Source organism: Eulemur rufifrons, chromosome 2, assembly GCF_041146395.1.
Source record: "Eulemur rufifrons isolate Redbay chromosome 2, OSU_ERuf_1, whole genome shotgun sequence".
In the NCBI taxonomy this organism is placed as follows: Eukaryota; Metazoa; Chordata; class Mammalia; order Primates; family Lemuridae; genus Eulemur; species Eulemur rufifrons.
The window spans coordinates 36342611-36367285 of record NC_090984.1 but is presented as its reverse complement, the minus strand read 5'-3'; the positions used below and the strand labels follow the sequence as shown (position 1 = coordinate 36367285).

Below are 24675 nucleotides of genomic sequence, written 5' to 3'. Positions count from 1 at the left end.
AATAATATTGAAAAATTTGTCAAAATATTTGGGAAAAAATATTAGAGTTCTACCTTATACTATACATCAAAATATAGTCTAAAAAATTAAAGATTTAAATGTAAAATATAAAACCATAAAAATGCTAGAATAAAATATATGACAGGTTAATATTCTTGTAATTTTGGGATAGAATAGGTCTTTCTTAGCATAAATACAAAAGTTAGAAACCATAGAGAAAAAGGTTTACAGAATCAGGTGCATAAAATTTTCTAAACTTCTATATGAAAGCCAAATACCATCATCATACATCAAAAGATAAACAATTAATTGGAAACTGGTGTTTTATGTTTAACAGATAAAAGATTTATATCCTGATATCGTAAAGAGCTAAACCAAATTAACAAGTAAAAAGTGAACATTACTGATGAAAAATGAGCAGAGTACATGAATATAAAACTTATAAAAGAAGAAAAACAAATAGCTAAAACATGCATAATGCTCAACTTCCCTGTTAACTAAAGAAATATATAATAAAACAATGTTATCTTTTATGGGAAAAGGTTTACATCACCCAATATTAAAGGGAATGGGAGAAACAGGCATTTCAAAACACTTTAAATATGCATACTCTTTGATGAGTAACTCAACTCTAAGAATTTATGCTAAGAGACAGAGACAAGTATATAACTAAGGGTGCTCATTGCAATGTTGTTTTAATGGTGGTGAATTGGAAACAACCAGTTGTCTATCTAAAGGAACTTATTTAAATTATGATAAATTTATACAAGGGAATATTATATAATCATTAAATAGATATATTATACATTGACATAGAAAGGTGAATGGAACATTTTAAGTGCAAAAAAACTTTAATCTAGTAAATGTAGCATAACCCCACTTTTAGTGGAGGAAAAAGAACAAATATTTATATAGATCTACTGAAAAATTCCACAGGGATATATTCCAACTAGTTAACTGTGGTTATCTCTGAGGCCAGGGATTATGAGAAATTTTAATTTTTATTTAAATCCTTGTGATTTTTTCCATAGTTTAATATGGTTTTAGACTCAAGGGGAAAAGTTTATTTCTTCCTCAAATGGAAAAGAAAGAGAGTAGAGAAGATAGATGAAATGGTAATTCTACATGAACAACTTTGAAGGAATATTTTTCAGCAGAAGAGAGATCTGAGCTTGTTTTGGCCCCTGGGAAAAAGCCAATATTGGAAAGAGAGGGGAATGTTGATTGGCCAATGTCCCAGAGGGGCTGGAACAGAATACCAGCAAGGAACTAACTTGAGGAAGAAGAAGAGAAGGAATGAAGGACAACATAAATAGAACTAGGGCAAGTTTTTGAGAAGTAGAAACAAAAAAGGGAACATAGCCAATGATCCCTGTTTGTTATCCCAATGGATTGGGAGAAAAGCTAACCAGCTGAGTAGGAGGGCTGGGACTGTGAGCTGGAGGGCATAGAAGAAGCCGATGGCTGCTGCAGTATAGAGTGAAATATGGGGTTGGGATCCAAATCACCAAGTATGCTTGTGAGATACCTGGGCTCCAGCCCAGATCTAGAGCATCAGAGTCTCCAAGGGCAGGTGATTCTGACGCATGCTAAAATCTGGAACCTTTGAAATCAAAGGGTAACTAAGGATACAGGGCCACAGCTGATGCTGTATCACAGTTATGTGCAATAGAGTCAATATCTATGTGATATACATTTATGTTATTTTCTTCAGCATCATTCAGCAGCCTGGGAAGAGAATATCTGAGAAAAAATAGTTGGCTGGGCATACCCAGAGTTGGGCTTTGGCAATGTGGGTGTGGAAGAAAGTCACCAAGGTCAGTGGAACGTGAGATGCTGGTAAGCGCATCATTAGCCTGGGCAGTCACCAAGCAAGAGCAAGGAAGAGAGGGAGGGAGAAGGAGGGAAAGGGACTGGAATTTATGAGGAGGATGTCAAGCAGATCTCGGAAAGTCAGCAAGTGGGTGAAATGTGAGGACTAGAAGTCAGTGAGATGAGTCTTGCTATTAAAGATTGTGAAAGAGGAGCAGTCCTGGGTGGTGACACAGTGACCATGCAAAGGGACTTCTGAATTAGAGTGGAGGTAAAGGCGGCCACAGTAGGAGAGGTCGGGGACATGAGGCCAGAGGGAGAGGTGGTTACCCTTCGGAACACAGGCTTCTGTCCTGGGATGCCATGAGTGCAGGCAAAGATGGTCACTCAAGGCAAAACCAGATAGACCGAGAAGAAACTGCTGGTGAGAAGAAAATGTCAGGAGGGACAGAGTCAAGGGGGAATTAAAAGAGCTGCTTAGGCCAGGAAATTCAACAATTTCCTGTGGAGCACATCAGTGTTAGAACCATTGACAGAAAAATGAGGCACTATGTTGGCAAAGGCAGAATGACCTCTCAGATGTCCTTGTGGTGATAGCTGGAATTTTGGTTCCGTACCTTGCTCACTATCTTACTGTATGGTGTATTCCTTTGGAGGTCTTTGTCACTTACACTATGAATTCCTTACTAGTAGAGATCTCTCTTCCTCATTTTTAAATCACCACTACTTAATGCTGTGCCGGACACATGGTAAATGCTCCATGAAAGGTTTTTCTGGATGGAAGAATGAAAGAAATTAAGCAGCCTCACGCTTCCAATGAGAACTTTGGAGTGAGGGCCTCCTCCTGGGTGGAAGGAAAGAGGGATGCTATTTGTTGCTTACCTTCTTAGGATGCTTTTGAACATTTTGTTTGGTGGCTGTCTGGGGAATGTGAGTGAACTATGAATGATGAGGAGCAATTCGTGGTGCTGGAGATGAGAAGCATGACTGTCACCTAAAAAATAAAAGAAATAATGATGATGTCATCTTCTACCTAAGCATGAAATGTTCAGTGTCTCAAGCTTAGTCTCTGCTCTCTTCAAGCTCTCTCCCAGGGAACCTCCTCTTTACCTCTGGCTCCAGTTATCACCTCTGTGAGCACACAGACATTCCTTTTGTCTCTGGACCCATGTCATCTCTCAGAAGCCTCTGATGCTCAACTTTGCATGAGCAGAATTAATGATCTTCCACTGCAATCTTCCAGGGTTTCTCTCCCAGAGTTTGGCACCACCTTCCCCAGAAAGCCAGGAATCAACCTTGATGAGTCTCTCTTGCTCATCTCCCACATTTAATCCACCCAGTCCTTCCAATCTGAAGACATAAAAGACCTCTTGATTCCTTCCATTTCTGCATTGTCAAAGCTACCACCTAGTCCTGGGATTCTGTAATATCCCAGAAGGGATCTACCTATGCCTATTCCAGGCCCCTGCCAATCTCCTCTCCACCACACAGCTAAGATGATCTTTTCAAAACTCAAATCTGACGGTGTCATATTCCTGTTTAAAGCACCTCTATGACTCATGATGCTTTGAGCCCTAAACACTACTTATGAGGAAGCTCCATATGGTCTGACCCCCTGCCCATGGCTCTGGGCTCATTTTGAACGTTGTTTATTCACTCCCTCTGGGGGCCAGAGATGGGTTTATCTCATTCTTTGACAGTCACTGTGCTGTCCTGCGCCCCTTCCCACCCTGCCCAACCTCCACCAAAGCCTTTGTACGTGCACATCCATCCCACCTCAGGTAGTTAATCCCTGTACTTCTTTCTGATCTCAGCTCAGACGTGATGTCCTTGGAGAAGCCATTAGCTAGTTCTCTGACAAGGTGAAATCCCTTTGTATATTTGTGCATAAAAATATGGCCCCCATCTTTATAGAGTACTTCTCAGTTGTGATTTTATTTTTGTGCATGTGGGATTGTTTCACTTATGTTTGTGTCCCTCACTAGACTCTAGGCTCTGTAAAGGGCAAGAACACTGTGTGCTTTTGCTAAGTGCAATGCTTGGCACACAATAAGTGTGCAATAAATAGTTGTTAGATGAGCGAATGAAGAGAGCAGAGAACACTCTTGTGTGTTGTTATTATTAATAGCTGTAGTCACTGTAATAAAGTCCTGTTTCTCTGGTCTATCCACTGGGACTTGGGAGTAATGTAGTCACAGGTAACTCTTTCAGGCAATGGTATCCATGACAGTTTAACCAAGAGTTAAGGCCAAAATGCTGGGTTTTGTCCTGGTTCTGCAGTGGTGTGTGGCCTTGGGCAAGTTATAACTTCTTTAGGTCTAAATTCTAAATTTCACCTACAGATTAGGTGTCACCTTCTGCCCTTGGACTCTTACCAGCTGTTTTCTCCACATCCTCTCCTCCCTTCCTTCCCACCTGCCTCCTCAGCTGGAAATGACTGAGGGCCTCCTGCAAAGGAAGGGAGGGCCTGAAACAGATCTGGCTTCTCCGTGAGAGGATTGAGAGGAAGCACACCACGTGGGGTGGGTACCGTGGGTGCCTTGGTATTCAGAACCTAATGCTGTATTCTATTTCTTCAGACAAACCAGTTTTGAAACACAAGGCTTGAATATCTGGCAGGACAAGAAGCTAGTTCCAAACAGAGTTTGTTGCATGCAAGCATGTTAATTCATCAAATTTAAATGCAATGACCTAGGAGCCTGGGTTAGGTGTATTGGTCCCCCTCTTTGTTTAATTGGGATGATGTATACTCAGATCGATCTCTTCTAGCTCAGTTATGATCATGCAGTATAGAATTTCAAGCTGCTATTATTTATTTTCTATGTATTTTGCCTAAATATTTTATGGTTAATGATGGGGATTAACTTGTTTTTCAGATTGGAATCCTTCTTCAGAAGAAACTCAAGAAGTTGACTCCTTCATCTATCTGATTTTTGGATCCCAAACTATCCTCAGCAGACAAAGTCCAATTTCAGTAGCAAGGAGGCGGCCCCATCCTGTCTTACAGACTTGAAGTATGCAGCTTGCAATGGCCTCTCTGTGTGTTAATTTCTCCATCTCTAGATGGTGATGGTGGTTCCTACCAATCTCAGAGTGATGTCATGAAGTCACTGAACGGACACTGGAAGGAAACAAGAGTGATTAATCTTGTAGGACAATAAATCTATATTTTCCTCAAATTTTCAAGTTTGCATAACAATCTTCTCCAGAAAAGAATGTTTACACTGGATGCATCTATACCTGATCTGACAATTCCAGACTACACCCCAACCACCCACTTCCGAATAGGGAAAACAAAAAAATCAGAAGGCTGCAATTGTGTAACATGTAAATCTCTTTTGGACCAGGGCCCATCACTGTGGTTTGGCAACACAACCAGCACATCTCTTTTCTCATCTCTTGGGGAAAAAAAAAAAAAAAAAAAACAGAGAAAAAAATACCTTGAGAATAAAGGTAATGATTAATCTATCAGGCACAAAAAGGATCGTTTTGGGGATTTCAGGTTCTAACTTGCGAATTCCAACAAATAGCAGTGAACAGAGAATGACAGGTCCACCAGAAGAGGATTAAGTCACAGCCTCTAATTGGGACAGCATTTGTACAGTCAGAGAACCTCACCAGACATCTCCAGGAATCCGTGAGCAGTTGTCAAAACTTCCATTTTCTCGTGCGTGTGAAGCGGGGGGATCAGAACAGGCAGGTGTTAGTGGAAACAGTCGTCATCCAAGAAGCCCCACAATGCAGCCCGAGAAAGGAGAGAAGGGGAAAAGCTTAAAGCAGAGACTGGCCTTGAAGAGGAGCTTAGCGAAAGAAACACTGGCCGAGTTCTTGGGCACGTACATCATGGTGGTAAGTATTTCCTAATTCCCTAAATTCTGACCCAATAATGCCTCCCTAGTTGCCAAACTGGCGGTGGAGAGTTTTGCTTTGGTTTGTTTTAACTTAGCTATCAGATTTGTCTCTTCCAGGAAGCAACAAGTTACTAGAGGCTGTTTGGCTATTTAATGGCCGTAATATTAGGTTTTCATTTACTCATTGCATTTATCCACAAAAGTTGGTGGGGATGGAAGAGGGGGAGTGAAGTGCTTTCTTCATTTCAAGTATCTGCTCAGACTCTAAAATGGCTTTATGATTTAAAAAGCAGTCGTTAGGAATTGTTTTCACTGATGAATTGATCTGATCGTACCCTGCTGTTCTGGTAACTCTGTTACCAGAAATAAGCATGGACAGTCAATAAATACAGACGGCAAGAAACTTATCATCATGAAGAGTGCTTGGCAAAGCTTGTGTTGTCAGATCACTTGACTTTTAACAAATTTGAAATTGCACTAGGTAGAAGTAAGTTACTATGCAATAGTCAGCTTTGGTTTTGTATCATTTTTTTTTTTCCTCTGTTTAACTCAAGGTAATCTCTAAAGATCTTTCATTAGACAGTTACAAGAACCTTCTTGATATAAATGAGGGACTGATTCTAAGAACCTCTCGAGGATTTGTCCAGATATTTACTCAGCTATTAACAAGAGACTGGGAAGATTACTTAAGTGGCATGGGCTCTAGGATTTATTCTGCTGCATGTTCTAGCATTCTCTGAATCCTGCAGCCAGACCATTTGTGAATAGCTAGAGCTATTCTGTTTGTGAAGAGAAAATTATTGTCATGTGGCAACTATTGATTTCAACTATTTTTATATATTAAAAAAAAAAATACCTGCTCAAAGATTTCCTACTTCAGGTGTAAATAAATTTATTTTTCTTAAGGTTATAGAGAATTGCTCACAAACTTTATACATTAAAAGTTCTTTCCATATGATAAATATATAATAATTTAGAAGAATAAGTTTAGAATTTGTCAGCTAAGCTAAGATTGAGAAACAAATGTAAACTCAAAAAATTGAACTAGTGTAATATGAAGAAAGAGTCAAAGGTTTTCTGGTCTCTGAGAGATTCTTCTTACCCAGTTCATTTCAGTATTTTCAGGGAGTTATGGACAGGACTAAGACCCTTATGTTACTTGACAATTTGGCCCCAAAGAGGAGAGCAGTTGTCACCACAGACTGGCCCCAAAGAGGAGAGCAGTTGTCACCACAGACTGATTTCAGCCTCATGGTGACATGTGTTCCAGAAAAGTGAAGCAAATTCAGTTACAATTCTTAGTGCTCCGCAGAAAACAAAGAGAAGTGAATGAAACATCCTTTATTTGGCAACTGAAAAATTTAAAACCCTCTTTATTTCTTAATGAGAACCTGTTTCATAATCCCGTACTTTCTAAATTGAGAGGATACATGTTGCTTTTAGCCATTCACTATTCTGCTTGTGCAACTGGTAGCGTGTCTTCCCCAGTATTCAAGGTTGGGGATAAAGAAATAATATCTTCATATTGTATGTTGAAAAATTAAACTTTGTATCCTTGGGCTAGAGCCAATCATTTCCTGAAAGAATTAATTTCTGTTTGTACTGTACATTTATTTTCTAAAATGAACTATGATGAAATCTGTAATTGTGATTATAATCTTCAGTCTTGTTGAGGCTTATGGGGATGTGTAAACAAGGAGTTTTTGCATGAACACGGTATTTTTAACCAATAAATTTACATGATTTTGCTCAAAGGTTATAGAAAATAATTGCTTCTGCTTTATTAGAAAATATACATTTTGCCTTGCTTTTTCTTGTAGAAAGGTTTATATATTGATAAGATATGGAGAAAGGGAACATTAAAAAGATGGCAGAGGATATGCAGGACTCACTGGTTCTTTAAATTTTTAAGGTTGGTTTTTCCCTTGACCTTTGGAGTCTGGTGCCATTCCCTGCCCCTGCCAAAAGCTGCTGTTAGAGGAAGCATCTCAAACTCATTCACACTATGGTGTAAAGGACTGATAAGACCTACTGGTAGCATTAAGGGAAGAAAGAGTCCATGAAAAATTCTTTGTAAACTACATGAAAACCAACAATAATTAATTCCTAAGCCAAAGAACTTGCTCTAATTTGGGATAGAGAGGCCTTTCACCTTTACTAGTGTTGGGGTAAGGTTTGCAATGAATCTTCCCTATCACAGAGAAAAGGTTTCAAAGTGTTCAGCTGCAAAGATAGGGAACATGTGTTAAGTACCTAATATATGTTAGGTTCTTTGAATACATTTGTTTAATCCTTATGGTAACTGCATTAGAAAGGCTTTATTTTCACCCACAAGCAGTCAGAGAAAATGAGGGCTCAAAGAGATGAAGTAACTGGCCCAAACCAGAAAAGCATCGAACTGGGGTTCTTTCTAATTCTAGAGTCTACGCTTTTTATACCACTTCCCATCCATTGCTGGAATCCCTCGGGGAATATCCTTGGTAGATGTGGAATCAGACTGCTTCTGCTTCAACATGTCCATAGACTGGAGCTGTGAGTTAGCTGTTATTTGCTTATGGGCATGGGAGGGTAACTGGTGGGCATCCTGAGGAGTCAGACTATTAGCTCTACCCTGAAGCCAGGGTCTTTGCTTTCTCTGAAGCACAAAAGACTGCTCCATGCACGTGGACAGGTGTGAGGCAAGCGTAGCAAACAGGGGACTGTTGAGCCCCCTACACCTGCGCTTGGGGCCTGGGGACGTCCAGCTGCAGAAGCTGCGTCAGCACAGAGATCCCCCAGGAGAACTAACACTGTCCACCTGCTTCCCGCTGCGTCACCTGACTGCATTGTTAGGCTCGAGGGCAATGATTTTAGCATCCTCGGTGAGTCTCAGTTTCCTCAAAATGAGGTAACACTTCATAGTATTTTGTGAGAATTAAATACATATTACATGTAAAGTTCCTGACATAGGAAATACTCGTTAAATGCTAGCTCCCTTTGCCCCTTGGAGCCTGTTTCCTCTTTTACTTGAGAGACCATCTACTGTTTGAAAATAGCTGCTCTGTCTCCTCCTGGGCACCCTGCAGGTGAGCTGAGCACTGCACAAACACAGACAGGACCCCGTGAAGGTGTCTTGCATTGAAATCTCTGCCTTGGGCTGAACTTCACAGAGTCTCTAGTCATTTCAAGTCATTGCTCACAGGGACTATGTTCGCTTCTGCTGTTCTATATATTCTCCTCTGTCTTCAGACCTTTCAGGATGCTTTGGCACAGAGCTCATCTTATTGACGATGCTGAGGTGAATCGCCCAGCAAGCAGCCACATTTCCTCCCAAGGTGGAACAATGCTCTTCCAGGGCAGGACTTTTCAGTAGCCAACGTCTCCTCCATGTCGTAGGGAAGACCCTAAATTGTTTCTCACCTTGCCAAGCTTCTGTATTAGAGATCTTACTTTTGACACCTCTGAGAGTGAAAAAAAGTGCAACTACTTCTGTGAAAAGTAGCATCCTTGATCTGTGCCCTGTAGGGGAACAGAAAGGAGCTATCCTGGAACCCAGAATACAGAGGTGATGTGGGGTGGGTCGTGCAGGAGGGGAAAGGAAGGATGGGGTAGGTCAACCATATGTGAGAAACCAGGCAGTGTTTCCTACTTCCTGTGGGGATCACAGGGTTTTTCATTCCATTCTGGGAGTATCCTCAGTCAGATATGCCGGCTATAGAAATTCTAGGGCTTTAAAATGACTATTACAAAGTGTGTTCAGAACTTGGGGTAGTTCTATTCCATTTTAGAGAGCTTTTGAAACAGAAGAATATGTGATCAGCATTTGGAGTGAAATTAGAAAGTTCTTAAAATAAGCCAGATTAAAGGAGACATTTGCTTTGCGGGGCATAATCCAGGACAACTTTGGTCTACCATGTTATTTAGAATCCCAGGTACTGATAGGAGAGCTCTGCGATAGGAGTGGGCATATATCACTGGCCCCTGTCATTGGTGGAGAAGCTGGGGCACAGGCTGACACTATCCTGTGTCCTCAGAGCCCAGCTGTCCTGCCCTGGGCATACACAGCCCTCTTGAGTTTCCACTGTGCTCTTACTCCAAGGGACACAGAATGTTTGCTCATCCAGATTCTTATTTTTGTTTGCATCTTTCATGGAAGAGAGAAAGAAAAGAAAGCAATTCCATTTTGCCAGGTGGGGAAACAGGTGTCATGTAATTAAGAGCCCCACCCACAGTCATCAGTCCTTGAATACAAGAGCTGGGCTTGATGTCTTGATTCCAATCATTCCCAACATACTCTCATTTGATAAGAATTAACTCCTGTCATGTGAAAGCCCAAGAGAACTTGATTAATTGTATAGCCTAAAATACATTCAGCATTAGAGGTATCAAAAGGTGATAGAACAGACATAATCATGGTAGGGACATTTTATAGATCTGGTAGCAGGTTTTTTGGACCTCTTCACCATCCACATTCAAACCTCTTATAACAGCAGGGTTCTGAGATGCTTTAGCTGTGTATTCATGGCTGCAATGAACACATTGACCGTGCACTACATTTTTCTTCTACTACTTCTATTTTCTAGATTCTCCTCAAAACCACCTTTTTTGCTCAGTGCAAAGGAACTATAGGGGAGTGGGCCTCAGGGGACCCCATAACTCCTCTCTCTTATTTTCTAGCTCAGCAGTCCCCTGCCCTTTCTGTTTCTTCCCTGCTTGGTTCTCCTAGCTTACCTGATGGCAAAGCCATCTGCCTCTCCAAGCCTAGGGTGCTCAGGACTGAGGATCACATGGAGACAGAGCTGCCAGTTTGCTAGCAGATGATGGGTCAGAAGCCTATGCTGTCAGCAGTGCCTTGGCTGATTCTGGGCACAGATGGTTTGTCTGTCAGAGCTGTGGAGGGATCCACAGTCCTCACACAGTGGCTTTGGAATAAAGTGGTCTCTGCTGTCTGACCCTCACATCTTTCAGATGAGGGAAAAGAGACTCACAGTCTCATAGAATTTTATCAAATGCTCTTTCCATCAAGCAGAACATCAGAGAGAACTTCTACACTCAATCATACCTGCCTCTTGTTATGATTTATGTTGAATACTCAGTCCTTCATGGATTTGTACTCCTGCACTTGGGTGTTCTGACCCTTCTGGAAAGTCCAAGGCTCTAAATCTGAACATGCAGAAGAGCTAAACCCAGAGGGTTCTACATGGGTTCTTGCCCAATACCCTCATCTGGGTGCAGAGAAGCCTTACTGAAAAGGCTCCCTCTCATCGAACATATGACGGGGACAAGAGAGGGTGAAGGGGATTGCATTGATTGAGCCTACTCTCCATCCTAGGTGCTCTGTAACCCTTAAAACATCGCATGAGGTAAGAGTATTGTTCTCATTTTACAGGTGAGGAAATAAAGGCTCTGTACAGTTAAGTGACTTGCTCACAAGCAATTGTGTGGCAGAGCTGGAATAGAATCAAATCTCCCTGGTTTCTCTTCCCCATGCTAAAGTTAACATTCTCATGTTATGCTTTTGAACTTTTACTACTGTCTCCTGTAACAATATGTGCTATTGTTTTGTATGTTTTGAAAATTTACACACATGGCTTCATAACTTGTATACCTCCTACAACTTGGAATTTTCCCTCACAGACACATTTTGAGGTTTACCTCTTTAGGGACATATACATTTTAACTGTTGTATAGAATGGCTGATTTATACATCCATCTTCCTCATGAACGATTGCTATTGTTCACAATTACCAACACCGCTGCAGTGAACACTTCCGTACGTGTCTCCTTGTACACACGCTCAAGAGTTTCTCTTGAGTATATACCTAGAAGTTGGTCTGGTGGTCCTAGGGTATGTGCATCTTCAACTTTACATGTATTGTAAAATTGCTCTCTAAAGTGGTTTTGAATTCATACTATCAGTAGCAACACAGGAGTTTCCATTCTACACATACTCAACCTTGACATTATCCAACTTTTATACTTTTGCTCATTTCACAGATAGAATTTCACTAGTAATTTTAGTCAATTCCAGTGTGGTGCTCATCTTTTCACATTTACTGAACCTTTAGCTTACTTCCTCTATGAATTGCTTGCTCAAAGCCTGTGTACATTTCTCTTTGGGATGTTTTGCTTTTTCATAATAGTTGTAGGATATTTGGTATTCATTTTAAATCCAGACACCAAGGATATTTTTTGTTTTCTTATTAAGGTTTAATATTTTGCTTTTCATATTTGTGTCTTTAAATAATCAGAATTTATTTTGGTGTGTCATGTAAAGTAGGTGAATATTATCTATGTCTGGAAGGATAGACAATTGTCACCATACCATTTTTGACCAGCCTGTCTTATCTCTTCTGATTGCAATGACATCTATATCATAAACCAGTTTACATATATATGTGGTTCTATGTCTAGACTTTCAGTTCCATTGGTCTATTTGTAGGAACTTGCACCAGTGACATATATTTTTATTATAATCACTTTCTAAATATCTTCTATTTTTTCACATTTGGCTATTTTTGACCTTTTATTTTTCCATATGAATTGTAAGATTAGTTTATCAAGTTCCATACACTGTAGATATTTTTACTGGAATACATTGAGTTTGTATATTATTCGGGATAGAACTGACTTTTTATAATATTGAATTTTCTTATCCATGAACATGAAATAGCTCTTCTTTCATAATTGTACATTTTGTATGTCTTACTAAGGTTTTATATTAATAATTTACTTTGTACGAGTCATATATATCTTTTGTTAGATGTATTTCTAGGGACCTTATAGTTTTTGTTATTATGGTGAATGGTACCTTTTAAAGTTTTTTAAAATTAATTTAATTAACATAGAAATTAACAAATAAAAATTGTATATGTATTTATGGTGTCCAACATGATCTTTTGAAATACGTATATATTGTGGAATGGCTAAATTGAGCTAATTAACATATGCATTACCTGACATACCTTTTTTTCTGGGTGAGAACACTTAAAATCTAGCCTCTTAGCTATTTCCAAGTATATAATACATTGTTATCAACTATAGTCACCATATTGTACAATAGATCTCTTGAACTTTTTTCTCCTGTCTAACTGAAATTTTGTATCCTTTGACTAACATGTCCCCAATCCTTCCCCCACCCCCATGCCAGCCCCTGGTAACTACCATCCTACTCTGTTTCTATGAGTTCGATTTTTCAAGATTCCACATATAAGTGAGGTCATGCAACATTTATCTTTCTATGCCTGGCTTATTTCACTTAACATAATGTCCTCCAGATTCATTCATATTGTCACAAATGACAAGATTTCCTTTTTTTGTAAGACTGAATAGTATTCCACTGTATGTGTGTGTGTGTGTGTGTGTGTGTGTACTTCACATTTTCTTAATCTGCTCCCTTTCTCCCAAAGTGGGATGTGTGGCTGCGAATGATGAAGGGACCCCATGCTTCCTCCAGATGAGTCTGGTTCTACTCACATCCTTAGACCTGGAGTCAGTACCAGCTGAAAGAGAATTTTCCTGTGGGGCTCCCCTTATCAGCAATGAATGTGAAGGGCCAACTCGCCTGGGAAATTCCACAGTTCCAAAGGACTTGGGGAGAAAAGCCTGTTCTGGGTCACTGATCTAAGGGCTGCACACTCCTGTGGTCAAAGTTGATTCTGCCAAACAGGACTCTGCTTTTTATCCATGAGTTTTAATTTCAACCCAGACAACTTGCTATTTTCAGTGACTTTCAAAGGGGAAGTATTTTTTTTTTTTTACTTTCCAGGGTTTGCTTAGTTTTCCTTTAGTGACAAAGCCCATTGCAACACATTCTCATTACTTAACAAGAAAGGAGAACATAGGAATGAGAGCAGAAGCTGGCTCTCGTTTACTCATCGGCCCTGTGATGAAGACACGACATCAAGTGAAGGGCTGGGAGGAGGAGAAGCCTCATAAAACTGAGATAACAACCAATGGAACCATTCGAATTGCTGACACAGTCCAGCCGTGAAGGCTACTCTATACACCTAGTGGGCACCTAAGTTCATGTCTAGGGTAGGATTGCTGGGTTCACTGAAACTGCTAAGCAAAACAAAAGCACTGGGAGACAATATGCCAGCAAAATGTCCCTCCCCTTTTTCTCCATCTTGGTAGGTTGGACGATTCTGCTAAGACATGACTGTCACAGTCCACAAAGAACTTGTGGTCCTAGTCCCTCTCAGCCTAGGATCAGCCCACATGCCTTAGAGTCTGTCTGGAAGTTCAGGCTTTCTTATGGGAAAACCTCCCAAGAAAAACCTATGTGTCTATCAACAGGTGACTGGTTCAAGAAATGGGGGTACATCCATGCAATGGACTCCTTGTAGCCATTAAAGATCATGTTTACATGTAGATACGGAAAGAGTGCTAGGCTATTCAAATGAAAAAGCAGCCAGAAAATTGTATGCATAAAATATGCACGCGCATGTGCACGCGCTCCCTCTCTCTCTCTCTCTCTCTCTCTCACATTTTGACAGAACATACCAGAAAGTATTGATATTAGTTACCTGTGGAGAATAATATTTGAAATTTAGGGAGACAAGGAAACAAAATTTCTTATATTTTATCATGTACCATTTTGTAATTTAAAAACTTTTACATGTTCATATGTATTTTCTTCATCCCCTTGCCCCCCCCCATGAAAGAGTTCACCCAGTGGAATATGTCTCTTCAAGTGTCTTAGGGAGTTGCTCAAGATGTGTTCTAGAAGCACTAGTTTCGTAAGAAGTGAGTAAGAATTAAAGGAAAGAAAAGATGCTATCTTTCCCGTATATGCTTGGGAGACACTGGCTAAGCAGTTTTCTCAACTGAAGGAATTGTTAGAGCCTTCAATGTTCACTGTATACCTCTACGAGGAGAATAGACTATACAGCTTCCCCCAGATCTACTTAACCCCAAAACCCCCTTTTTAAGGAGCATCTTATAGGACTGATGACCTGTGAACATACTTTAAGAATCATAGGCCCTGGAATGCACCTAAGAAACACAGCAGTCCCCAGAACTACTCCATCTCCAGGGGTCTTCCAGGTTGAGAGTGACTCGAGGCGTACTTGACATTGTTGGCTCTGTGGACGCAAGGACGACTTTTCCTCAGCAGCCCCCTTTCAAGCACAGCCTTCCCAGACCCATGGTTCCCCTAATACAAACAAGCACACCTTAACAAGTAAATGCCTAGTTTTTTATCCTGGCCCTTGGGATGGTGACCAAGTTCCTGTCCAGGTCAGCATTTGGGATGAGTTGAGGGATGTGGATGCCTGGTGGCGTCAGAAAAGGAGAGCATTGTTCTTTTCAGCCTGGGAGAGATAATGGAGTTCAATCACCTCTCATTTCTGAGTCCTGAGTTGGTTCTTGGTACTTTTTTCTACTTGAAGAGCACAGAGGTTGGCCATCTGCCCATTCACCTGCTTCTCAAATTGCAGATTCCTCTTTTTTTATGAGCCTTTCCTAATATCGTCTCTTTTCAAGTACAGCTGGTCCTTGAGGGGTGATTGATCGCATTCTGATATTCTCTCAGGCTGCATGCCACCAGATAACTTTCTTTTTAACCAGAATGTCCAGGTTTTAATCTTGGTTCTTTGTGAGTATCTTTGTTATGAGTGAGAAAGTTTTATTTTCCAGTTGGAAAACTAACTGACTGGAAAGCTGTGCATAAATATGCATTCTGTTCTAATAAAGGGAACAAGTAGACTCACAGAAGCAGCCACGGAGACTGCATGCCCCGTCTTAAGGGGGCATCTGCCACTCAGACCCTCTCCATTGTGGCTAGGCAGGAATGGGATAAGGCTTTACCAGATTTTCCAGTTTTTTAAGAGTGGTCAGAAATCTGACGTTCGATGTGTAATTTTTCTATTTTTAAATACTGGCAACAATTAAAAAAAAATTTTTGTAATTACCACGTGGGCCAAAAAAAGGTACATCTTTGGGTCAATTCTACTCATAGCTGCCTCCAGCCTTGGACTCCAGTTTGTGACTCTGCTCTAAAGATACTCTTAGCTACATTCTATAAAGACAAAATATTCTCACCAGGAAAGGGCAAATGAAGAGACTGTGAGAGTTTAAGCCTTCTGCTTGGGATCCTCTGTTTACAGGAGGCCTTGGCTATTGGAAATTGAAAGCCCATATGTGCTATACCATGGTCCTTTTCTCTACCACCTGCCAAAAGTGGTTGAGGAAATAGCATGTAAACCATTTTTATTTAAGAGAAACCTTGATCTCATAGCATCTTAAATTCCTTATGCCAATTTGTTATACTTTCACATGCCTATATTAATATAATCTCAGATATAATACTATTATGTCAGATGATTCAATAATTTGGGGTATTGATCAAATGATTCAATAATTTGAGGAGACGAATGTTAAAGTAGCCACCATCTACTTAGTAAAGCTGGGTTACAAAATCATATCCCCATGTGCACTTTCTCTGGTCATAAATGTCTAAGCCATTCATTAACAAGCTTATAACACTAAATGACAGTACCACACTTCATTCGTACTGTCCTTGTCATTCTTACCACTTGAGTTTGTACTAGAGTTGTGTACCCCATCTCTCCTACTGGTCTTCAAGCTCCAAGAGGACCTGTGCCTAACATTCTGCGTCCCTGCTACCACCAGGCACCATGTTTGACAATTAGAATTTTCAAATGTACATACATACGGAGGAATGAATGAAAGAAGGAAAGAATAGTTGAGTAAATGCCAAATCCCAACTAGAGGTGCTTGTAGATTTGGGAATCTTAGTTTTGCATAATTTGATTTTTTGAAAGACAGACGTCTAGAGCACAAATCTGTATAAACTACTTCTTTGACTCAGGTATAGTTGAGGGCATTTTAGTGTAAGCGAAGGAACATGAACATAGGACACAAATAGTAACTTTGGGTTCAAAAAGATCCTTTCAGCTGCATGTCCTCAGGCAAATTAATTTCTTTGTCCCAAGGTTTCTTTAGATGGAAACAGGAGAGTTTTCCTCCACTTGAGATTATTACAGGGACTAAATGAGAATACATATATGCATACATGTACATATATATGATACACATACATTTCATATGCACACACATACATACATGTACATTTACATACAAAACAAATCAATTGATTTAAAATATGTGTTGCCACAGATATGCTCCTTTAATACTGTCTTCTCTTTTATAAACATTTGCATCATTTAATGACAAATTGTCTACTTGAGGATATTTTTAATTTAAATGTATTCCTTCTTACATCCAAGAAGACCTACAGTAATGCACGAGGTAAAACAGTCATCTGTAACTGGTGTTCTTGGGTCACACTGCTGCTTCCCACATGGCACATAGCAAACGTACCATGAACTGGCACAACGGGATTAAAGGAGGATATTCGCCTCCTAGATAAGCCTTTAAGAGAACAAAATAAAACAATACTGACTGCGTGAGATTTAAAGGCGTTGAGGCAGTTTAGAATGTGCACCCGGGTTACTTGTTTGGCTCTGGTTCAGCAAAAGTTAGTTAAGGGGCAGGCAGAGGTGGAGGATTGTTTGGCTTCTTGGGGTTTGGTGTTGAGAATAACTGTGAATGCTAAATAAGTTCCCCGAAGCTGGCAAGGGCGCATAAAGAACATGTGGTGGTGGGTGTGGCTCATCAGTGTGGAAAGGCACACACTAGGGCCACACTCGCTGCCAGGAGTGGGGATGTGCAGTCAGCGTGAGAGGAAGTGGGTGGTGATGACCACAAAGTGGGAAGATACTATGAGGACAGGAGAGTGCAAGAAAGGACAAGAGAAAAAAGGGCTGAATCTGCCTTTCAGCCTAGTTTTCCACTGGTGAGCACCTGGTCATGTAACAGAAGTTGTCTATGTGGGGAGGGGGTGGGGGGGTAGAAATCAAGCAAAAGAAATGGAGAATACAGGGTTTGCATAAATTGAAAAAGCTGGAGTTAATCACCAAAATATCTCACTGATCTCTGAGAAAGGAAGGGAAATTGGAGCCGAAAAGGATTTTTTCTCTGGGTCACCGGGAAGCTTTGATGAAAATGCATAAATGCTGGGTATTTTCTAAATCAGAGTGACCACATTTGTTGTCACCAGAAAAGCCACTTGTCCAGAAACTACAAGGAGGCTCCCAAGTTAGTTTCAGCCTCAGTCCTTTCTCCTCAAAGTGACATACCCAGTTTACAATGAGGCCGTTTATACCGAATAGATTGGTAACAGAGGGCTGCTACTTGGGGTCTCCAAGTCCTCACTTTCCCAAATGGCCATTTGCTTTCAACACGCAAGTAGAAAAACTGACACCCTCATCCCACATCCTGTGGAAAACCCAGTGTTCACCTTGAATATTTCTATGAATTCTTGGAGGCATTGGTTGCTTCTGACGACCTCTTACTCCATGGTAATGGTTAAAACCTCAGGCCCCTGACTAAGACAGACCTGTGATCAATGGTTCTGTCTCCTTACAATCATGTAAAATTAGGCAAGTTACTTGACCTTTCTCAGCTCAATTGCCTCCTCCATAAGATGGAGATAATAATACTTACCTCCCAGGATGATTGTAAGTTAGTGATGGGATAGTGATAAAGGAATGCAGATAAAGCACTTCGAATGAACCTGGCACAAAGAATGAACCAAATAGATGGCAGCTGGTATTTGCATTCCTTTATTCACACTGCCCTCAGCAGATGAGTCAAGATGATAAACACTTTGTACAGTATTTATTCCAAAGCCCGTGACAATGTTTCCCAAGGAGAACCTTTTAGTTTCAAAAGTTTTTAAGAACTCTGTAGGCTAGTAACTGTCCTTTTAGTATCCATTGATTCTGAAGATACTGAATCACAAAAAGTAGATACAAGACATGTTATTTTTTCCATTTTTGGACAACATTTGATGCTCACAAAAAAAAAAAATCACAGATTTCTTGCAATAATTACATTTCCTTGAGCATCCCTGGCCCCAGGTTGCATGCCTTCGCAAACATTTTTCTAAGGAATTCCTAAACTTCACTTACTACTGTTTTTTTTTTTTTTAAAAGACTCAGGTGTTATATACTCACTAAACAAATATTTATTGAGTGTTCTTTATGCGCCATGCATTCTTCTAGGAACATCTCGCTTTACACTTTAAAGGAGGTAATAAAAATACAAAAGATTTGGGAAGGGCCAAGTGCAATAAAATCTGCAGGGTGGGTTTTCCCTTTCCCCATCCCCAGCATTTCAATTTATGATAATCACTTCATCACGTTAGGTTTCACATTGTGTCCAGCAAACAGCTTGTCATAGGGTCATGACTCAGTCGGGAACTGCCTAACAGTCCCAACTGATATTTCTAAGAAATTACATCTCCCATTTTCCACATCCTACTGCAAAACTAAGTTTTCTTAGAGTAAGATTCCTATTTATTCATTATTTCCATATATTTTTTAAAGTAGGATTATTCAGTATAGTTTTGTTTCCTGGCTTTTTTTTTTCAATTGATACATATTAGATATACATATTTGGGGGGTACATGTGATTTGGGGGGTACATTTTAATGCAGTCACATAATGTGTAAAGTTCAAAAATCAGGGTAATTGGGATATACATCACCTTAAATATTTGTCTTGTCTTTATACTAGGAATATTTAAATTATTCCCCTTTAGCTATTTTGAAATATATATTAGATTATTTTTTAACTATAGTCAACCTGCTGATATATCAAACATTAGGTCTTATTTCTTCTATCTAACTATGTATTTGTACCAATTAATCAACATCTCTTCATCCTCCTCCACCCTTCCCAGCCTCTGGTAACCACCAATCTACTCTCTGTCTTCATGAGCTTCACTTTTTTTTTAGCTCCCACATGTGAGTGAGAACATGCAATATTGGTCTTTCTATGGTTGGCTTATTTCACTTAACATGACCTCCAGTTCCATCCATGTTGCTGCAAATGACAGGATTTCATTCCTTTTTATGGCTGAATAATATTCCATTGTGTTTATATAACACTGTTTTCATCCATTCACCCACTGACAGACACTTCAGTTGATTCCTTATTTTGACTATTGTGAATAGTGCTGCAGTTAACATGGTAGTGCAGATATTTCTTCAATATATTGATTTCCATACCTTTGGATTTAAAACCCAATAGTGGAATTGCTAGATCACATGGTAGTTCTACTTTCAGTTTTCTGAGGAACCTCTATACTGTTTTCCATGGTGGCTATACTAATTTACATCTCCGCCAACAGTGTACATGTGTTCCCCTTTCTCCACATCCTTACCAGCATCCATTATTCCCTGTCTTTTTGATAAAAGCTATTTTAATTGAGGTGAGATGATATCTCATTGTATTTTGATTTGCATTTCTCTGATGATTAATGATGTTGAGCGTTTTTTCATATACCTGTTGGCCATTTTTATGTTTCTCTGTTCAGATCTTTTGCCAATTTTAATAGGATTATTATTATTCTTATATTGCTATTGAGTTGTTTGAGCTCCTTACATATTCTGGTTATTAATCTCTTGTCAGATGGATAGCCCAAACTAAGTTTTTTCTCTTTTTCTGCTTTCTCTTAAAAGCAGGGAGGGGAAATGGGTTTTTCCCCCTTGCTTAGGTTTAGATATTTTAATACCTTTGATCAAATATTATTTGAGCGTGAATATACAGAAAAATGAGCTTCCCTAGTAGGCAGTGTAGTCTTAGTGGGGTGCCACAAGACATGGTGGTAGGTATGTAATAAGGTGACAATGTACAGACGTGGTAGAGGAGGCAAAAGAGGCCATTGAGGGCTTAAGTTGTCAGAGAAAGCCCGTGGAGAAGGTAGGATTTCAGCTCCGCATTAAGAATAGATTGGGTTTAGTTGCAGAAGGAGAGGAAAAGGACATTTCTTCTGAAAGATATAGTATGAGCAGACGTACATAGGTGGGAATGAGTGTCATCAGCTCAAAGGACTCAAAGTGACTAGGATGTCAGAGTGGAAGATGCAGAAGATTTATGCTAAAGAATACTGGGCAGAAATGTGGCTGGGAATCACGAGACAGGGCAATGGAGAGCCCTGAGTACCAGCATGAGGACTTTGTGCTGGCATGTCCTGAGTAGCAGAGAGGTAGCATAGACGTGGTGCATCATCTGGCATGGTCACTGGCTGTGGAGAGATCGGATGTGGGTACCCTAGTTGGAGGCTGCAGACGAAGGCTCATAAAGATGCGAGAATGACTGACTATGGGTGACCAAGGGAGAGAATGGGAAAGAACACCAGATGGTTCCAGAATATTTGGTCTGGGTGATTGGGAATGACTGGCGGAGGCCACCTTGCACACCAATCAATCTTTTGTAGAAATTATGCCTTTCAAAAATGTCTTTCTTCCTTTTCCATTGAAATTCTTTCACTCCTGCCATGCATGGAACTTGATAATAAAAACAGCATTTGCCCTTCTCTTCTCTAGAGTTGCTTTCCTACCAAAAGCACTAAAAACCTGCCAACTGTGAAATGGTCCATCTTTGGAGAATCATCACAAATAGGCATAACAACCTGAAAATTTTATCAGCTTCCCCCTTGCCTTCAAAAGTTGATCCCATGACTAGGAATGAAACAGCAACAATTTCTAGTATCTGTCGTAGATGTACTTTCTCCATTTTTATTGCCTGGCAGTGCGTTAGCAGTTAAGTTCATGGGTCCCATTGTCTTAACTTATTTATCCTAAACTAGAGTTTTCTTCCTGAGTTTATACTAAAAACAATAACATCCTGCATTTAGTACTGCCCTTTGCTGTTTAATTAGTGCCTTCATTAATGTTATCTCATTTGATCTTTTGTTGAAAACCCTATGATACAACCTGGCAGGTATTATTATTCCCCTTTAACATATGAGCAAGCTGAGACCGAGAAATAACATGTTCGTTTACACAGCCACCAAGTGTCATGCATGGAAATAATGTCAAGGATCTGTTTTTTAATTACCACCAATGTACTAGAAGCTGTTACAGAAACAAAGAAGTTCAATGCATTATCTTGCAAATCTTCTTATAACATTGAGAAAATCAGGCATAAATATGTGTGAACAGTAAATATCCTATGGCTAAGTGCCCCACCAGATGGCAATAGAAGCCATGAGCAGAAGGTGCAGGTTCCTTGCCATGTCATAATGTGATGCACAAATGTGGGAGGATTGCGCCCATTCCTGGGCTCTGTGTTTTAAGAGGGATACTGACCGCCTAGCTCATCTAGGTGAGATCTGCTGGGATCAAAGATGAAGGGACAAGTATCCAGAAGAAGGTGGGACTCAGGGAGGACATCTTGCTCTGTCCACTTATTAGAGTGTCTGATAAGTGAAAGAGCCTATTCTCCTTGGTCCCGAGAGTGGGCGTGGAGCTAATGGACAGAAGTTACAGGAAAGAAGCCTTCAACTTCATATAAGGAAGGACTCCCCAACCACTGGAACATAACAAATATGTAAAACAAGCCATCTAATATGGTCATGAGCTCCCTATCCCTAAAGGTGATCCAACATGGGTCAGGTGAACACCTATTTAGGATGTTGTAGGGAGAATGCCTATATCAAATTCCTTCTGTGTGCTATGGAGTTCAGAACCAGCATGATGCTATAGCTGAGAGGTGGTGTGGTGCAGGGTTCAGAGTTCAGTCTCTGGACCTTATATGATGCTCACTCTTGGAACCCAGCCACCCTGCTGTGAAGAAGCCAAGTCACACAGAGGAGCCATTTGTAGGCTCCAGTTAAGGTGTCAGCTGATAGCCCGCATCAACCCCTAGACACATGAATGCGTGAGCCTCCAGATAATTCCAGTGCTCTAACTTTTGAGCCACTCCATTTGCTACCAAATGGAGCAGAGGTGAGATGCCTCCAAAATCCTGCCTAAACTGCAGATTCATAAGCAAAATCATTTTAAGCTGCTAAGTTTGGGGATAGTTAATTATGCAATTCTGGATAACGGGAATACAATGTTTGTATGATACTCTGAATTGCCATTGATCTTCAAGTCCATGAATAGGTGCTGAGTCAAGTAGAAGGTGGTGTCATTTTGTTATTTGCAGAAAGGCAGTTGGGTTGGTTGGACTGAAGAGAGAAGAGAAGTCTTGGTGGAGCTATTGGGAGAATATGAATGAGATGAATGAGGAGCTCTGGGGACACAATGAAGGACACAGTGAAGACTAGATCCATGGCTTTTTCATGCCCTCCATCTCCTGCGTGATTATGTGACTTTTCCAAGTCTTATGGAGAAGGCAGCTAGATATGAGCAAAGTGCTAGATCCTGTCAAGAAGGTGGAAGAGACCTTGGAGGTCTGTAGAAGACCTGCAGAGGAGGAACGGGTGGTAGACTTGGGAAGCAGAACACCCAAGGGGACAGAATAAAGTAGAAGAGATCAGCATATCATTGACTATTGCTATGGAAAGGAACCGTAGAGATTGTTTTCTAGATAAGGAAATCAAGGTCAGGCATTTGGAAAATAACTAAGTACTTACTGTATAGTACGGACAGTACAACTGAATTTCAGAGAAGAGAGTTAGTTAAAAGAATGTGAATGGGCAATGGACCTAAAAATGCTTTCTAGATGGGGAGACAAGAAAAATTAAGACACGATGGATATGGTGATGGGCTCTTTCTGTATCTAAGAAGGGGCAAAGTCTGGCAGTTCTTAAAGGTTAGAGCAGGGAATCATGTTGGAATTTTATCGACAATATCATAAAGAACAGTTCTCTTATTTTTGAAGGAAAAAAAAATATGCTGAGCATGCAGAAGAAGGAAACCAGAATGCCCACGATCTGCCTTCCTGGTGCCGTGGATACAGGCGGGAGCAGGCAGGCGAGGGAAGATCCTAGTAGGCAGCTACCTATCGGCCTCATTGCTTTTCAGACTATAATAAATATATTTTAAAATTAAGATGCAATGCTGTAAATCTGGGCTGCAATCTTCTGAGTGGCAATGCTGATGAGGACAACTGAAGTCCCCACATTGCTCATCTCTTCTCCTATTTCTTTCCTGCAGCACACAGCATCGATTACCCTCCTTAGAAAAGCAATTTCAGCATCTAGGGTGGAAGAGGAGAGTATTAATCATAGTGAAATTTGACAGGGCAGAGGCCTCCCCAGGTCCACTTGAGCCATTTAAAGCTTTTACGTCCCCTCTAGACTAGCACAAGTGCATGTGCATCATAACCATAAAAGAGGGGAGACACTTATTTGGAAAGCAATAATAGCTCAGGCCTGGCCTCTCTCTGGGTGTGTCTCTTTGTAGCCCTGGTCATCTAAATCAGGTCATCTCAGCCGTCAGCATTGTTTTATTCCTCTTTTCAGGAGATGCTACTAAAATGTCAGTTATCTTGGAAGTTGTGCCCAGAGCATTTAATTGGCTTTAAATTAAAAAGAAAGACACCAATGTGTTTTTAATTCTGACAGTTATTATAATAGATAGGGATTCTAGAAAAAATATTGTCAAATCTAGGTGATATTGGTAGGCTATGAAATGGACTCAGGGGATTTTTTTTTAAGGGGAAAGGGAACATGTTCTGCTGTGACTTTATTTAACGCTCAGTGCAGGGTATGGAGCCAAGACAGTGAGTAAAGTCAAAGGCTGCCCTGTGCATGTGACTTGCAGACCAAGAGCTTCCCTTGAGGGGTCGGGCTCTCCTCCTTCCCCCCACTTACTATCCAGCAGTTAGAACGAAGACAATCGATACAGCTTAGAAGTATGTCCTGGAAGGAACATTAAAAGATCATCTATGCAATTCCTCTGCCTTCAGAGAGGAGTAAACTGAAATCATTCTCTGTGTATCAAATATCTCTTGTTCATAAATTGTATTTCTCTAAAGGAGCTCGCAAATGAGCCGTGGGGGAGCTATTTAGAATCAACTCATCACAAACAGGAAATTGTTTGTGTGCAACCTTTCATATTTCAGTTTCATACTCTTCCCTTTTCACCCCTTTGTGAAGAGACACAATAGCGAGTTATTATCTTCCTGATAAGAAGTCAACACGTTGGTAATCTCTTTTTTCTAAAATACATTTGTTTATGAAACATTTCCGCATAAGCCCTGTTTTCCTG

The 24675-nt window shown here is 40.4% G+C and overlaps 1 protein-coding gene across 2 annotated transcripts in view; it reads left to right on the top strand.

Moving 5' to 3' along the window:
- The first annotated feature begins 5330 nt into the window (after nt 1–5330).
- The window catches only part of AQP9 (aquaporin 9), a 40100-nt gene continuing 20755 nt past the window's right edge, over nt 5331–24675 (top strand). For both annotated transcript variants that reach the window (XM_069483469.1, XM_069483475.1), the window contains exon 1: nt 5331–5661. In XM_069483469.1, the coding sequence (XP_069339570.1) occupies nt 5551–5661 (111 nt within the window). In that variant the 5' untranslated portion in view covers nt 5331–5550. The remainder of the gene's footprint in view (nt 5662–24675) is intronic.